General features: G+C 44.5%; 1 protein-coding gene across 1 annotated transcript in view; it reads right to left on the bottom strand.

Moving 5' to 3' along the window:
- The window catches only part of PEX7 (peroxisomal biogenesis factor 7), a 69908-nt gene extending 61826 nt beyond the window's left edge, over positions 1-8082 (bottom strand). Inside the window, 2 exon segments of the mRNA XM_032217015.1 lie at positions 3509-3566; positions 7521-8082. Coding sequence (XP_032072906.1) covers positions 3509-3566; positions 7521-7836 — 374 coding nt within the window. The 5' untranslated portion in view covers positions 7837-8082.
- Positions 8083-18307: the final 10225 nt, after the last annotated feature.

The following is an 18307-nucleotide window of genomic DNA, read 5'->3' as shown; positions in this document are numbered from 1 at the left end:
GCTTTCGAAATGCGGAAAAAAGAATTGGAAGTGAGCCCTTAGGAATATAATTCGACGCCATGTTTGTGTCGCAGTTAGAGACTCTAAGGTATTTGCAAGTAAAAACACACTGGGAGCTGTGCGATCTTATCTGATCTTAGACCAACACAGCCAAGCAATAAAAGGTCAGATCGTGAAGGGCTAATTAGTAGAAGGTTAGCTTTACAACCCACTTAGAAAGAGTCAGGGGGGGAATGTTGAGAATTCCTTGAAGCGTTTAAGAAATAGGGTAACCACCGGCCATAAATCCATTAAAAAAAAAAACCCATTCACCGATAAATTCTTCCGTTCTTTGGTTCAATTAGCTTAGAGTTAGTGCGGACCGTCTCTCTTTGAGTAATAAAATCAGCTTACCAGTTGAATCCACTTAGGACCATTCTTAGGGGCAACCTGCAGTTTCAGTTAGCATACAGCTAATCCAGAAAGAGTTGGCAGGAGGGGTTAATTTCCAAGCCCCCCCCCCCCCGAGACTTTGCGAACGGCTCTGAGGTCACTGGATCTCCCCTCACCTTTCACTGTCTTTCTCGGGACAGCTAGGGTCCAATGACCCATCCAAAATTCCTTCGGAATAGGGGAGTTTCAGGAATAGCCTGAAACTCCGTCTCTCACTGCTAAGCCCCGCCTTCTTCTCCTAAATGTCCTATCTTCTGAATGCATATCATTTTGCAGGAACATTATTGTGGCAGTCCGTTTTACACATCACTGTCACTTACTAACCATAAACGATATCGGGAATTGATAGATTTTTTTAAGTGTTTGTTGACAGTTTTTATTTTTTAGCAGAATTTAATGTTGTAGGATTTATTTATTTATTTGCCTTTTTCTGGAATCAATGTAGGCAAGTTTCAGTACAATGTTTTTTTATGAAGAAGAATCTTCAAGTAGGGAAGTGGTTCAATTTCCTTTTTTTCTCTTCAGTTGGTTTTTGTTTTATGGGTTTGGGGCAGGGATGTGCAAGTCAGGGAGGCAGGGGAGGCAAAGCCTCACAACTGTCATCATGAAAAGAAAAAAATGTAAAGGAAAAAGGCTGAGGTAGTTGCTGCCAAGAGTCCCCAGTGGATGACTCTGCTTCAGTGCTTAACTGTTTAAAAAGCCTCTTTAAAAAGTGCCCTCTGGAGGAGAAGGCGAGAAAACTTGTCCCGCCGCCTGTCACTTCGTCCGAAACTAGCTGTTCATTGCAGCCTGACTCGCTGTTCGTCCTTGCAGATCGGGGCAAACGACCGCTTGGAAGACTGATCACCAAGGGTGGTAGGGAAGATTGTGGCGCCCTGCTTGTCCTAATAGCGAGGTTGTTTGTAAAAGAGGTTTGCATGCTGGCAGACGACAAGGACTTGGGGTCGGGGGGAGCACGCATCTTTCCCATCCGAGCCCCGCAGACATCACCAACCCCCGGAGGAGGCACTCCGGAGCATCTACCTGGCTGGCTGCTTGCTTTCACTCACCGCGCCTGTCACTTCCCCTGCTTTGCGTCACCCGCCTGTCAAATCCAGCTCCAGGTCAGCGCCGTCCCTGCCCAATGGGACTCCGCAATCGCAGCCAGGCAGGCAGGCAGCCAGCGGCCAGGCAGACGGAGCGCAATGCTTGAGCCACCCAACGGACAGACGGGCGAGCCAATTCCAGAGTCTTCCTCTTCTTCTTCCCCCTCTCCTCCTCCTCTTCCTCCAGCTCCACGGTCCCCTCCACATTCCTCCATCCCCTCCACGCCTCTCGCGACCCACGCAGGGGCTCCCCAGGCAGCCCCCGACCCTGCTCCGTTCCTTCCCGGGGCTTGCAGGGTTTCCCTGCAAAGCTTCCAGGAAAGCTTTCTTGAAAGCGGGCAAAATCCGCCCTGCCGCCCGGGCATCCGCCTCTATGTTGGACATAGTGCCGGGCCGGCAGGGCAGCTTTGCTCGCTTGCCTCACTAGCCATTAAACTCACCGCACATCACTGGTTTGGTGTATGTGTGTGTTATAAACATCCCTCTACAAGAAAGGATAAATGCAAGTAACAGAAAATGAAGAGCCATTTTCTTTTTTGTTAAATTAACACCTATACAGTTAAAGTAAAGGTAAAAGACATTCCCAATATTTCTAAATCACCAAGTAATATTGTACTTTCAAAGATCCAATAGGTGTTTACTGTCTTTGTCCTTGGAAGAGAAAAACTGTTGAATAAAAAAAAAAAAAAACCCCATTCCATCCCCCAAATTGTTTTACAATATATTTCAGCAAAACAATATGCTGTAATCAGAAAGTCCTTAGAAAACTAGAAAAAAACTACATTCCCTCCCTGTTCAAATAATATTCTTGTATAGAAAGAATTCTGTCCTATAAAGAAATGTCTGTAAAACAAAAAACAAAAAAAGACATGATGATTTCTGAATTAACATTCATATTTGGGGCTGAGGACCAATGGAACTGTTCCACCATTGGAGTTTGAGACAAAATTTGGAGCTGGCAAATACGTGAATATTTTCATGCATAACAAAAATGTAGTCATTAGTAATTTTCCAAGATTGCAGCAAACCACTAAACTGAATAAAATTTAGAGGATATAAATCTGTGTTGCATCTAAAAAAATTCTACTTGTTTTAGGAAGTTTTTACTTCCTAAAAATACTGTCAGCTTGAGGCTTTAAAGGATTCTGAACTGTTCTATTGTCAATACTTCTTTCAACCCCTTTTTATTCAATACTACTGTTGTGGCTCGCCAGCTGCCAGCAGAGCTAGCGGCAGACTCGGATGATGAGGAGGTTGGGAAAGAACTTGGGCCAGTTCTGGAGCCTGGGAAAGGCTCTGATGGATGCTCAGAAGCAGAGATAGAGCCAGGGCCATCCAGAAAGGCAGCTGCCTTTGGAGTCAGAGATGAGTGAGGAAGAAGAACAGCTGGGGGCTGTTCTAGATGTACGTATGTGCAGAGCAGATAGGAGAGGTGAACAATGGAGGACAATGAGTCATCTCAGGAAGCAAAACAAACATGGATGCTTACTGGGCCCTCTCTGGCCGGGAAATAAATCAGAGGAAAAGGGAGGGGTGGTTGTAGCAGACAACCGTTTGTATTTCTAGAGAGTTTGCTCCTTGTGTGTTTCGTGGGACAAAGACTGCCCTGCCAGAACTGAAGTTTGTCTATTTCTCTGACTTAATTTGCAGCCTTCAGGCTGGGAGCTCACAACCTTGCATTTATCATAACAAGCTGATAAGGATTATTGCTTCAATTAACTCCTTGCAGGACTCTTGCCTGGACTTTCTATTGGTGATTGCAGTTATTTCCCAGTAATTAAAGAGGGTTTTTTCTTTGTGGGGAGTCTTTTTCTTGCTTCTGCAAAGGCCAGGTCAGAACAACTACTCTATTAAATCAATACACCAGAATTTAGCAGCATATGTGCTTTTGATACAGTTACACTATTTAATAAAGCTACATCAGAATATCTAATTACAAAAGCACAAGATTATGCAATAATTATTTTTATTTAAAAACAAAAACAAAGTACCTCCTGAAAAGATGAAGTCCAGCTTCATTTTGTTCCAATACCACTAGAGTTCCACAACCTAAAATTGAAGATAATAAAAACAACACTGAAAACAATGGTTTACACATGGATGTCAAACTCGATTGCGTTACGTGACATATCGCGATGTATCGTGATGTTTTTTGCCTTTGCGGAGCTGGGGTGGTCGTGGCCTGCGTGTGATGGATCCAGCCCACAGGACATCCGTTTGACATCCCTGCTTTACAATATAATACGGACTAAATTAGACTAAGATTCTTGAAAACTGATAAACTTTGGGAACCTTTTTTAGAAACACTGAAGCCTACCTTACAGCCTTGTCAAATTACTGTATATACTCGAGTATAAGCCTAGTTTTTCAGCCCACTTTTTGGGCTGAAAAAAGCCGCCTCGGCTTATACTCGAGTCAGTGAAAAATTTGCCCGAAATGGAGGAGAAAAAGGGGCGGGGCCATGCCGCTGGGTGACACTCGTGAATGGCCCAGTGCCCCTGTGAGTTTCCCCTCCCTCTGTGTCAGTTTGACGCGCAGCGCGCACCGCACCATCCCCCCTCCTCACGTTCTAATGTAATGCAGGGCTGTCTTACGATTCCCCTTCCTCCCCCTCCTGCCGCTCTGCAACGATGTCCCACCTCCTCCTTGTTATGGCAAGCAGCCACATAGCGATGTCCCACCTCCTCTGGTACAGTGATCCAATGATAGGAATCACTGTGCCGTGTGTCATAGGAGGCGGGACATCGCTCCCGCGGCTGCACGGGACATCATCATCACAGCGGGACATCAGCATCATGAGGTGAGTGAAGTATTTCATTGAATACACCGCTAGTTTACTGTTTTTCTTTGAAATAAATATTCAAAAACATTATTGGTATCTATTTTTATTTTTGAAATTTACCGGTAGCTGCTGCATTTCCCACCCTAGGCTTATACTCGAGTCAATAACTTTTCCAGTTTTTTTGTGGTAAAATTAGGTGCCTCGGCTTATATTCGGGTCGGCCTATACTCGAGTATATACGGTATATCTACTTAACATAGAATTGCTACTCTAACTGGCAATGCTTTTTTAGGGTATGAGAGGTCTTTTTCATTACTTACAATTTAATTTTTTTAACTGAAGATGTTATATACAAAGTATGTGCTCTGCCATCTTCTTTTCCCAAAAGATGTACAGGTTACATTCCGGTGAATTTTACTGTTATTAAGCTTCCAAAGACTAAATATAAAAATATATCTCTATAGCATGGATTGTTAAGCAAAATCAGTATTACCTTTTACTGCCTTCAAAAGTTGTACATTTCAAGAACCATTTTGAAAACTTGAGATGGGAAAAGGAAGTAGGAAGCACTTTCAAATAAATGTTTGAAGAGATTTTTGACTTTAGGGTACAAAAATATAATGGCCACAATTAACTTCAGATATAGTTTAAAATAATGTAGAGATGACCTTATGGAAGGAATGATCAAATATAATTAAGGGAAAAGAAATCACAAATGAGTCCTTGAAATGTGAAAATAATGAGAAAGAAAAAAAACTCAAAATAAGACTTGCTTTGATTCTGTTTGGTGAAAGAGAAGGCAACGGAAAACTGACTGACTTTCAAGATCCTGTTTTATACCTCACAACAATAAAGTAGCATGTCATGAATTCTTGCAGTATCTGGTCAAGATACTGGGCAAAAGGGTGACATATAGCTTTAATGACTATCATATACTGGTGTAACTGTACTGGATGGCTAATTGTATACTGATTCCATGTAAAATGGAAATGCAACCTAAAAGACCCCATAGTTGCATGCAAACCTGAATGTTTCATGTGTGTTCCCATTTGAACATTATTCAAATGTCACCATGACTGGGAGAAAATGACTAAATATATAACAGGAACTACATATTAACTATTTAATTTTAATTCAATAAAAATGATTCCCCATCCCCTCTTTTCATCCTTGTACTGCCCACTTTTTGGATTGTGGCCTCAAGCACACCATTCAGATGTCATATGTGGGAATGCCTTTTTCCTAAGGCATTTTTGTTATCTTTGGAGATTTATTCCAGGTGCAATACAGGCAGTCCTTGACTTACAACCACTCGTTTACTGACCATTCGGAGTTACAAGGGCACTCAAAAAAGTGACTTATAATTGTTTTTCACGCTTACGGCTGCTACGCCATCCCCATGTTCACATGATCAAATTTCAGACGCTTGGCAACTGACTCATATTAATGACGACTGCAGTGTTCCAGGATCATGTGATCACCTTTGACAAGCAAAGTCAATGGGGAAGCCAGATTCACTTAACAATCATATTACTACTGCAGTGGTTCACTTAACAACTGTGGCAAGAAAGGTAATAAAATGGGGCAAAACTCACTTAAGTGTCTCACTTAGAGAAATATTGGGCTCAATTGTGGTTGTAAATCAAGGCCTACCTATACTAACAAACATAATTAACTAGCAGGGAAAAAACATTTTCACTACTAAATTTACAGAGAGACATACAGATAGTCCTCAATTTATGATAACAATTGAGCCCAAATTTATGTTACTAATCAATTTTGTCAATCATACAGGACATTTCCCAGTTGCAATGTTTGGCTGTGAAAGTTGGACCATAAGAAAGGTTGAGCGTCAAAGAATTGAGACCTTTGAATTATGGTGCTGGAGAAGACTCCTGTGAGTCCCTTGGACTGCAAGGCAATCAAACTGATCAGTCCTAGAGGAGATCAACCCTGACTGCTCTTTGGAAGGCCAGATCCTGAAGATGAAACTCAAATACTTTGGCCACCAAATGAGAAGGAAGGACTCACTGGAGAAGAGCCTAATGTTGGGAAAGATTGAGGGCAAAAGAAGAAGGGGATGACAGAGAATGAGGTGGCTGGATGGAGTCACTGAAGCACTAGGCCTGAGCTTAAATGGACTCCAGAGGATGATAGAGAATAGGAAGGCCTGGAGAAACATTGTCCATGGGGTCGCGATGGGTCCAACACAACTTTGCAATAACAACAAAACTGATAAACAAGCTTGAGACTACAAATTGGGGTCTGGCTTATCTCTTTTGTGAACTTTAAAACAACCTTTCTCTTTACAATTTATTCCCTTTCAGACCTCATTTTAATAAACATGTATGCTATTACCCTGTCCAATCAACTTTCCTCTTTCAGATGTCTTTGTTATGTTAACTATAAAAGGGGATGTAAGCTAAAGATCGGGTTCCCTCTTTGAATGAGGAATGCCTTTTGTCTGAATACTCTGATAAATTGTAATAAAATGATCCTCCTGTCTCGATTTGTGCCTAGGTACGAGCCTGAAAAAGCCATATTTGGCCTTCACAACTGGGTGTAACCTGACAGCACTCACCCAGGAAAGCCTCAGCACTCCCTTCCCATGTGAAGAGTGTCTACAGCATCTTGGCTTTCGCAAGCCCTTCTCCCCCCCCCCCCCCGTTTTTTTGTGATCTCTTGAGCTAGTTTGTTTTTTTAAAAAATACGGCCCTGAAGTGTGCACATCACACTTGAAGACTACCAATTAATTTGGGATCACCAAGAGCATGTGTGTACGTCTGTTCCAAGTAAACTTTTATCAGCTCGGTTAAATGCAATCTAAGCTGCAAAAATCCTAGCATTTGCAAACAGATTCACTTAACAATCATATTACTACTGCAGTGGTTCACTTAACAACTGCGGCAAGAAAGGTAATAAAATGGGGCAAAACTCATTTTAAGTAAATTCACATAAGTAAATCCCGTGAACCCTAAGAATGGTCGGGAAATGGGGCGGTGGCTTCTATCCAAACCAGGTCATTATCTCGGTGAAAGCCCTTCAAACAGGCAGGCATACTGGAGCCTATAGGAGCCCTGCCGTTTACAGGACGAGTCTGCCCCACACAAGCCCGTCCTCCTCTCTCTCCAACACCCTTTGGACGCGACCAGATAGTCAAGGCAACAGAATTGCTGCCGACGACGACGCCACTGCGCACGCGCCACCTGCCGCTGTTTCACCTGCAATCCCATAGTACTGCGAGGTAGCGCAGGCCAAACGCCCCGGCAGGTACGGCGAAAATTCTACTGCGTAACCGTGGCGGCCGGGCAAGCGGAAGGCCTGCGCCTTCAGAAGCTTCCCTAGCGCTTCGCCGCCGTTACGGCTCATGGTCTCACCGCCGGCTCTGAGCTCGTTTGGCCGGCCGCTGGGGAGGCAGCTGCTCGCGGGCGGCTTCAAAACCGCCCGCTCCCTTCCTTGTATCGCCGGGCCCACTCGTTCCTCCTCCTCCCGTCTCGTATGGGCGGGGATGAGGGAAACAGTCGCCGTCGCCGCCATGCTTGTTTTGGGCGACAAGCCTTTCTTCCGAACTGCCTTCTTGCGAGTCGGGCTTCCGATTGCAGCTTGCCTTTCATTGGAATCGATTCATCGAAGAAGGCGAAACACACAAACAAATGGTTAAAACTATCCAAGATTAGTTAGGTTGTACACACGAGACCACTACGAAATGGAAATAAGGAGAAATTTTCTGACAGAACAATCAACCAATGGAACAGAAGTTGCCTTCAGAAGTTGTGAGAGCTTTATCACTAGAAGCTTTTAAGAAGAGACTGGACTGCCATTTGTCAGAAATGATGTAGAGTCTGCTGCTTGAGCGGGGTTTGGACTAGATTACCTACAAGTTCCCTTCCAACTCTGTTAATCTGTTAGAACATATGTCTTTAACTGACTTGTTTAAGCGTGTTGTGTTGTTAAGACTTTGCAAATTTTTATATTACTTTTCATTAAGATGGGTTATAGTGTGGTTATAAGTGTAAAATAACAGGTGAAAACCACAAATGGATATTTGTTTTGGCCTTTTAAAACAAATATGTAATAAATGTCAAGACATATTGCAATAAAATTTTAAGGACGGCATTCATTGCTCTTTCTGTAAACCTTCAGTTTTAACAGTATAGTTTTTTTAAAAGTTAATTGTAGAAATTTGCTGGTGATACTACACTTTCATCTATTCAGAACATTACAATCCTAGATTATAAACAATTAAGGCTTTAACTGCTATTTATGCATACTGTGTGCATAGTAATAGAATATTCATTGTAATAGAGAAGTATATCAACAAATTTCCACCCAAGTGTAATGATGACAAAATTGTCACCAAAGCTATCAGCATCTGTTTCTTGTTCTTTTATCAACTCAGTGGTAAATTAGATAAACTCAAATTCTATCCAATTGCCCCACCCTTCTTTATTTCCTGCTCTTAGATAAAGAAGCTCTTCATTAGCATTTTACTAGAGGAACAGACTTATTTCACAAATGGTAAAACAGATAGCAATAGCAATAGCAGTAGACTTATATACCGCTTCATAGGCCTTTCAGGCCTCTCTAAGCGGTTTACAGAGAGTCAGCATATTGCCCCCAACAATCTGGGTCCTCATTTTACCACCTCGGAAGGATGGAAGGCTGAGTCCACCCTGAGCCGGTGAGATTTGAAACGCTGACCTGCTGATCTAGCAGTAGCCTGCAGTGCTGCATTAACCACTGCGCCACCTTGGCTCTGTTATTATTTATAATTTATCAGATTTACAGAGCCATCCATATCACCAATGTGATTATGCTGGCAGACTCCAATAAAACAATGCATATGTTAAACATCCATACATACAATACATACATACATACATACGTGTGTGGGTGTGTGTGGTGTGTGTGTGTGACCTTCCTCCCATATTTGGCATACCAGGGGTTGTGACTTTAAATATATACCTTTCACCCTGGCCTGGCTGATAAGGAGTTGAGCCCTGTAGCTCAATGGTTACCAATCTGCCTTAGAGGCAATAGAGCACAGGTTCAATTCCCAGCAAGGGTATGGCTAGCTGATGAGAGCTAATAGCTTGAATAGATCTATACTAGTCTCCCTTTAATCAGCATAAAGATAACAAATGTAACAAAAAGGCAACCGTAAAAAATATTGGGTTTCTGTCTGGATGGTCTCTTGTGACGAGCCGAAGGACAGAGAATGGAAGTGTGGACCTTCCTCCCATATTTGGGCATACCAGGGGTTGTGACTTTAATATATACCTTTCACCCTGGCCTGGCTGATAAGGAGTCGAGCTCTGTAGCTCAATGGTTAACACATCTGCCTAAGAGGCAATAGAGCACAGGTTCGATTCCCAGCAAGGTATGGCTAGCTGATGAGAGCTAAATAGCTTGAAATAGAATCTATACTAGTCTCCCTTTATTTATTTATCAGCACAAATATAACAATACATACATACATACATACATACATACATACATACATAATACTTATTTAGAATTAGGATTAAATTAAAATATATATACAAACCGTACGCACAGAGAGACAAGTATATCCACTTCACCTGAACCATACTCTAATTGACAATAGTAAATCTTTTTTCTATTAGTCATTTAAAAAGTTTAAGAAAGACTATTGATTTTATTACAATTGAATTTCTAAGGAAGCACATGGTCTGGTTGCCAAGATGTTGGCTAAATGAGGCTGCCTAATTTGTGGCTCAGCATGTAATTTAAGTGAATCTGGCTAATGTCGTGCAATTTTAGCATGCACTTGCATTAATTCAGTTCATTATATGCTTTGTGAGAGGACAAGCTATACAGCCCTATGATGTGAGTAAACATATGTAATATAAATCAAATAAGTCATATAATAGTCTTATTAATTCTCAACAAGAGTAGTGATCAAAATATGCTAAAGATTTTGCAACACTGATGGTAAGAATGAAAAATGCTACTCTATATAAAAGCTAGGCATATATTTTCACCCATATAATTTTCTGCAAAGATAATAAAGATGCCTGAAAGTTTGTGGCTTATGTTTAGATAGTTGAAAGATAAATAAGATTAAGCAAGATTTTGCAGAGAAGTTACATAATCTAAAAGTTACATTTGGGTAAATCCTTATTTTGATTAGGTTTATTAAATGTAGAATAACTGCTAGAAAAAGCCATAATCTATCCATTTTCTCTACATTAAATTGTGTAAGAACATGGACTCTAGTGGAGTTCTCCAAGCCTTGCAATTAATTGTTGTTTGAGCATTCCTTTAAGGCCTGGTTTCCCTTTGTTTTTGATGGTTTCCTCAAATTCCACTTTTTTAATTGTGAAAAATTCCAAATGGGAACTCCAACATCTTGGAGGACTGTTAGAATTTTGCAAGATTGGACAATTTCTAAGATCTAAACAAACCTTTTTTTGTGTGAAATAAATATATTTCAGTGCTCATTCCAATATGTAATGTTTATTTACCTGAGGTGTCTATTCTACCGCTACAGCTAACCCCTAGTATGAACCAGGCCATATAACCTGCTGTGGGTTTAAATCATAGTTTAGCACGTTTTCTTAGGTTATATTGGTGAATTAGACCTTACTAATGCAAATATATAATCCTTGATCAAAGAAATTCACTTTTCCATCAGCATCAGTTTTTATTTGTTTAATATGCAACATATGTTTATTCTTGCAATCATCTGAGCTGTTCACTTTATTTCAGGTTTCCAATTACAATCCTTTAAAGGTATATCAAGGGACCTTATCTCAGGAGGACACAGTGGCAAGTTTGTCTTTATTGCAGGAAAAGGCAGAGATTCCAACGTGCAAAGAAAAAATGAAAAGAACTCTTATGATTGAAACTTCAATTTATTATGAAAAAATGCACTTTGAAAAAAAAGATGCGTATTCTAAAAAAAAAGCATTTTGAGATAAGGTAGCACATATGATGGTGGAGGGAGCCATAGAAATCACCTTGGAGAGAATAAGCAGCAGCTGTTAGCAAAATGTTACCTTAGCCTGGAAAACAAGAGCAGGAGAAAGAAACCAAAACTTACGCTGCATTGACTCCTTTTCATATAAGAGGGAAGGAAGGGGAGACACAATCAAGATGTTGTTATAGTCATATCAATAGAGTGGAGTTCTACTATTTATTGTGTTTCTTTCCTGACCTGGCTTATCTTGATTGACAGATACCCATCTTTCTGGCCAGCCCCTGCTTAAAATCTCAAGAGCATTATATCTAAGCAGGAAGAGGCACTCTTTATGATAGAAATATGGTAAATGGTAATCCTGTTCAGATACATGTAGTCCTTGACTTACAACAGTTCATTTAGTGGACCGTTCAAGTTACAGCAGCACTGAAGAAGTGACGTGATTGTTTTTCACGCTTATGACTTGCAGCATTCCTGTGATCAAAATTTAGCTTGGAACTGACTTGTATTTATGATGGTTGCAGTGTCCTGGGGTCATGTGATCCCATTTTGTGACCTTCCAACAAGTAAAGTCTGTTGTAATATAGTTCCTTGTGTAGGTGTGTGTCCCCCATGGCCTAGTTCATACTAGGGCTTGCAGAGCCACGCTGAATCACACAGGAGAAAACAAACTCCTAAAACGCCATAACATCCTGATAGTGCATAACATAACATTCTGAGATGTGCCCTACCATTGACGTCCAGGATTTGACCATATATAGACCGAGCAGTAGATTAGTAATTGTACTTTTACAGGCTGTTTTTACTCACATGCTATTGCTCCTCCTGCCTTTGTCCTATCTCAATAAAAGGGGCTCTCAGACCCCCAATCTGGGTCGCTCCATCTCGAGAAAGTTCGTGTCCTGTCTTTTCTCAACATTGGCCTCATGGGCGAACCACGGGAACGTTACATTTGGTGACCCCGACGTGATTTTCCTGTGTCACTAGCCTTCACTCATCCCGACTGGGCAAAGTCTCGCAACCAGGGCCGGCCGTCAGCGAACGGAGAACCCCTCCAAATCGTGAGTATGGGCTCGGCTTCTCGAAGGCTCAGACTGCACACTTGCAGGAGCTTCGGGATATCGTTAAATTGTCTCTTGCAATCTCTCAAGCGGCAGGTCGTCCGCTTCCCCTTCCCCCGAAAAAACATTTCCTTTCTCTATTGGCTTACATCTATAAGAATTGTCCCATTTACCCTGAGAAGGGCTCTCTTAAAGTCTCCTTATGGCTCCAATTGGGTATTTATTTCCATGAGGAACCTCGAGCCCCGCCAGAAGTTCTCACTACTTGGAGACTTCTTGTAAGATGCCTTCAAATTCATGAGGAAGATATGCAGGGGGCTGCTTTTAAGCCCTCGGAATTACCTCCCCCGCGCTATGATGAGATCGCCCCTCCTGCTGGCCAGGCGATGGCCCTCTCCGAGACCCCCTCCAACTCCCCCGGCCCCTCTGGAAGAGAAGGTTTCCCCTCTCCCTTCTGCCCCTTCCCCCACCCGCAAGTGTGGCATAGCGCTCTCCAAGACGCTCTGCGCGATGCTTTAAATCAAGGGGACATGGAATTGGCACAGGATTGTTTCCCCGTTTCCTTCCAAACCAACGCGGCTGGGGTGGTTGTGCCTACTTATACCTCAATCCCCTATAGGGCTCTTAAGGATCTTAAGCAAGCCGTTTCCACCTATGGGTGCAATCCCCATACTGCAAAGGACTGTTCCGAAACCTTTTATCAGGGGATCCCTACATGCTAGAGGATTGGAAACTTCTCGGCATGTTTCTTACCCCCTCTCAGTATGCCATTTGGGCCTCCGAATACCTTAAAGAGATTAACAAGGCGATTGCAGGGGTCTGCCCAACAATGTTACCGCCCTCAGCTACAGGGAGGGGATGGGTTTGATACGGGGCCTTTGCAGGCCACAGCCCCCCGGGAAGCCCTTGACATGGTGGGACGGGCGGCTGTTAAAGCCCTGGAAAAGGTGGATGATCCTATGGATGGCACCGCCCGACGATCCTTTGCAAAAACTATGCAGGGTCCTAACGAACCCTACTCAGATTTCATTGATCGCCTTCAAAAAGGCAGTGGTCTGTCAACCATTGACAACCAGGACGCTCAATTTGAATTGGTGCGGAAATTGGCTTTGGAAAATGCAAATGCGGACTGTCAGAAAGTCCTGCAGCCCGTGGCAGCAATCCCTCCTCCACTATAGCTGATTTCCTGAAGGCTTGCCGGGTGGTGGGAACTCAAGTTTTTAAGGTGGAAAGCCTTGCGGATGCCCTCCAGCAAACAACTGCTGGTAAAACTGGAAATTGTTATAACTGCGGGAAACCCGGTCACTTCCGGAATCAGTGCAGAGCCCCATGGCAAAACTCTGTGATCCTCCCCCTCGTCAGCCCGGGGCCAACCTTGCACTGTCTGCCCGCGATGCAAAAAAGGTTTCACTGGGCTAATCAGTGCCGCTTTAATCCTCCTTCAGAGCAGGGAAACTAGAGCCGGGGCCTTCAGCAGCCCCGCCCCAAAGGCTGAGTCAGTCCAAGCTGCCAATTCAATTCCTTCTTTATGCAGCAGAGACTGTCACCGCTCCTCTTCTACTAACAATTATCTTCTGCCGCTGCAACCGGACCCGCCTCCTGCCTCCGCTTCCTCTTTTAGTCTTTCCACTCCAAGGACTTTGTCTACCGAGGTGTCTTGACATCCCCATTTCTGAGGGATGCCGAGGACCTCTCCTCCTTAGGATTTATTTTCTCCTGCAACATCCCTCTTACGGTGACGGCAGGTGACACGGTCGCTACTTCCATTCCATTGTCGCCTGCTATTTATTCTGCTTCTTCTCCTACGCCTGTCTCCTCCTTCGCACCCTTTGCTCTTGCCTTGGAACAGTCCGTACAAGCAACCCGCCCGATGGCTTCTTTTAATCTCAAGGGCCGCTCCTTTGCTGGGTTGCTCGACACTGGGGCGGATGTCACAGTGATTCGTACTGACGAGTGGCCCCCCGGACTGGGAGACAGACGCTTCCCCCCTCAGTTTGTGGGGTGGGTGGCTCCCAGTCTGCAAGGGTCAGTCATCACTGGCTTTCTGTTTCCTCTCCTAAGCTTTCTACTACTGTCTTCATCAAACCTGTTGTTCTACCACTCCATGTCAACTTATGGGGATGGGACCTCTTGTCCCAGTTGACTACCACACTAACGATTGAATGACTCCTCCCTCTATCCGCCTCACCCTTGCCACCACGGTTTCCAGTATGGGTTGATCAATGGCCCATGCCTGAGCACAAATCTTCAGCATTAAAATGATAGTCCAGGAGCAATTGGACAAAGGCCACCTGGAATCTCCTTTAGCCCTTATAACACTCCGGTGTTTGTGCTACAAAAGAAAACTGGAAAGTGGCGCCTCCTCCAAGATCTAAGGGCCATTAACAAAATTATTCAGCCCATGGGCCATTACAATGTGGCCTCCCGAATCCCAATCTTATCCCTCAGAACTACGATCTGATGTTACTTGATTTAAAGGACTGCTTTTTCTCTATTCCCTGCATGCAGAGGACCAGCAACTGTTTGCTTTCACTATTTTAGAATACAATAATGCATATCCCAATCGCAGTTTCCAGTGGAGAGTCTTGCCACAAGCATGTTGAATAGCCCCTACCATGTGCCAATATTTTGTGCACCAGATTTTACAGCCATTCAGGGCACTTTATCTTCATTTCAGACTGTTCCATTATATGGATGACATTTTTGGTGGCGGCCCCTGGGCCCAGGGGGACAGTCTTGAAGGAGTTCCCGGGTCCTCAGAGATATTCTAACACAAGCTGGCTTGCACATTTCTCCTGAAAAAATACAAATGTTTCCTCCTTTTTTCGCACTTGGGTCATAACTGTCATGCTCTTTCTCCACTCCTGTTCTCCCTTCCTTAACCCTCCCCCGACGAACCACGCTGGTGCAGCTGCAACAATATCTTGGCTCTGTTAATTTGGGCGCGCCCCTACATGGCCTTTCGACTACTCAATTGACCCCCCTGTTCTCGGCTCTTAGCACAGGAAAGCACCCTGCCGATCCCATACGCTCAACGATGCACAAATGCAATCGTTGTGAGCAGTCCAGGCAGGCTCTAGGGATGGTTTGGGTGGACCGATGTGTGACAGGCGCCCCCTTGTGCATAGTGATACTCAATACTCCATCCCTCCCCACTGGTGCGATCATTCAAAAACTGCAAGATCGCACCTAATTCTGGAATGGTTACATTTGGCACATACTCCAAAAAATACAATTGTACAAAAAATAGAGCAAATCAACCAGCTGGTGTCAAGGGGCGACTTCGCACCAAAGCGCTAATGGGCCTCAAACCAACCGCTTTGTATGTTCCCATGCCGCTACATGCTTGGGAGCAGTACATGATCTACTCAGAGCCCTTGCAGGGAGCCATTGCTGGGTGGAATGGGACGGTCTCCTGCCCACCCCCCCTTTGACTTTCGCTTTAACTTATTTCACAAATTCTATGTCTTTTTCTTCGCTTTCTGCCACCGCACCTATTTGTGGCGCCCTGACTGTTTTTGCGGACAGCAGCAAGATGCACAGCGCCTGCACCTGGATGGAAAAAGGGGTCTGGCTTACACAAACCACAGGCCACAGTCCAGCGCGCAGAGGGCTGAACTTGCTGCCACCCATTTTGGCTTTTGACAGGTTTTCGCATACCCCTTCAACCTTATCCTGGACAGCCTGTATGTCACCCAGATTGTCAGGACTGTCCATGGCGCCTATCTTTCACCCGCCATGGAGGCCCCGCTTATGTCTCTCTTTCTAGCTTTGCAAAAGGTTATTGCTACGCATGCCTATCCTTTCTTTGCCGCTCATATTCGCAGCCATCAGCCCTTTCCTGGCCCTCTACAGGAAGGGAATGATCGCGCCGACGCAGCCGCAGCTGCGGCAACCAATTTGGAATTTTTCACCCAAAAAGCATTATGCACCCCCTGGGAAAGCCATGCATATTTCCATCAGAACAAAAAAGCCTTGGTTAAGCAATTTGGCATCTCTATAGCGGAAGCCGCTGCAATTCTCCAACAGTGTCCCACTTGCAGCAAACAAGCACACAACCTCCCCATTGGGGTTAACCCCAGGGGGACGGGTGCATGCCAAATTTGGCAGATGGATGTCACCAGATATCATCCCTTTTAAGCCCTGGTGTACTCCATGTCACTATTGACACCTATTCCGGCTTCATCATGGCTACCACCAGAGGGGAGAAACCACAAAACATGTTATTAACCATTGCCTGCGAACTTTTTCGGTGCTTGGCTCTCTAAAGAACTAAAAACCGACAATGGACCCGCTTATACAAGTTCGGCATTTGCCTCGTTCCTAGCAAAATGGAACATTATTCATAAATTTGGCATTCCATATAACAGCCCAAGGCCAGGCAATGGTGGAAAGGGCTAATCAGACCTTAAAAGATGCCCTAGCACGTTACACGGCCGGGGACAGGCAAAAATAACACCCCCTAATTTACCAGCCATTCAAACATCCTTAATCTCTGCCTTCACACGCTTAACTTCCTCAACGTCTCAGCCAACCTCCGGCAACAGCAGCAGAACGACATTATGCGCCCCCCAGACACCAGCTAAAACCTCTCGTCTACTTCTGTCAGCCTCCTGATCCGACTTGGAAAGGCCCTGCGAAATACTTGCCTGGGGGAGAGGCTACGCTGCCGTTCAGCATGACGACACCATCCTTTGGGTTCCTGGACAAGGTGTCCGCCCATACACACCACCTGCTGTTGGACACACACCCGCCATACCACCTGTCATCCCGCTGGATCCAGTGCTGCAAAAAACCACAGCCTCACCCCTAAATTTGGCATCCTTTTGATCCTCGTGTTTGCTGTCTTCATCCTCCTGCTCCTGTTAAGTCACCGTACCGCCGACGTCTCCACTCCATACCGTGTGTCCGCAGAAACACCCCCCATACAAGCAACTTCAACTGTAGCCAATGCATCATTAAAGTATCCAAAGGGTCGGCAACCATCAGCACGCTGATCTACTCTAATATCCCTCCCGAGGGATGTACTCAGGATCTCCCTAAGTGCATTCTTAACAAGACTGAATACAGTGTCTGTAAACAGGGCAATGCAGGACATGCCACAGCCCAGAAATACTTACCAAATACAACATCACCATATGGGCCGGTCTCGGCATTGTTGCTGGGAATGCAGGGGCAGTCTACCTTGCATACCTTAACCACACCGTTCGCTCAAAAGCAAAACAGGACTATTGACATTGATGTCTGTCTGGCCATGGACAAAATAGCCTTCCCGCTCTTGTGGCTTCCACGCCTGGCGAGAAACCTACAAACACGACCATAAATATCTTTGCACCGTAAACATTGCCAACCCCCCCTGAATACTTTCTTCACCCCTGCGCATCATGGGGAGACCCGGAGAAGACCGGAGAAGACCGTTTGGCACAGAGTTTGTGATTACACTGGTGGCAGCTACCGAGGGTACTACAACCCTTTGAACACAGCAAAACAGACTATTGAATCCTTCCGTCGGATATCTAACAGCAACAGGGTGTCTTTCACCCTCTCAAAGGACCATCCTAAAATTGAAGCCTACGGCCTGGGGATTGATGGAACGGGCAGTGATCCACTTACCTATATTACAATCACAATTGACAGTCTCAAAGAATCCAGAGGCATACAATGGTCCGTTTATGACTCCATCGAAAGACTTGAAACCAACACAAAATCAATCATCTCTGACAAAGCTCGCAACCTCTTCCTAGAATTTGCCACTGAAATCGCCCAAATCCTGGGGGTAACAAATTGCTTTGTATGTGGGGGCACAAACATGGGCGAACAATGGCCCTTAGAGGCCCTAGAGGCTGACCCAGTGTTACTGAATAATCTCTCCCGGGCTGGGAATCTCACAATACGGCCCCACGCTTCTGATACCACCTGGACATTGACTGCCAACATTGTGGGTACCCACTGTTACTTCCGCAATGGTTCCTTTGCAGTGGGCACCCTCCTCTGCAAAGGCCAG

The sequence above is a fragment of the Thamnophis elegans genome, chromosome 4 (genome assembly GCF_009769535.1).
Source record: "Thamnophis elegans isolate rThaEle1 chromosome 4, rThaEle1.pri, whole genome shotgun sequence".
Classification (NCBI taxonomy): Eukaryota; Metazoa; Chordata; class Lepidosauria; order Squamata; family Colubridae; genus Thamnophis; species Thamnophis elegans.
Note: the sequence above shows the minus strand (reverse complement) of the source record. Positions and strands in the feature narration are given on the sequence as shown.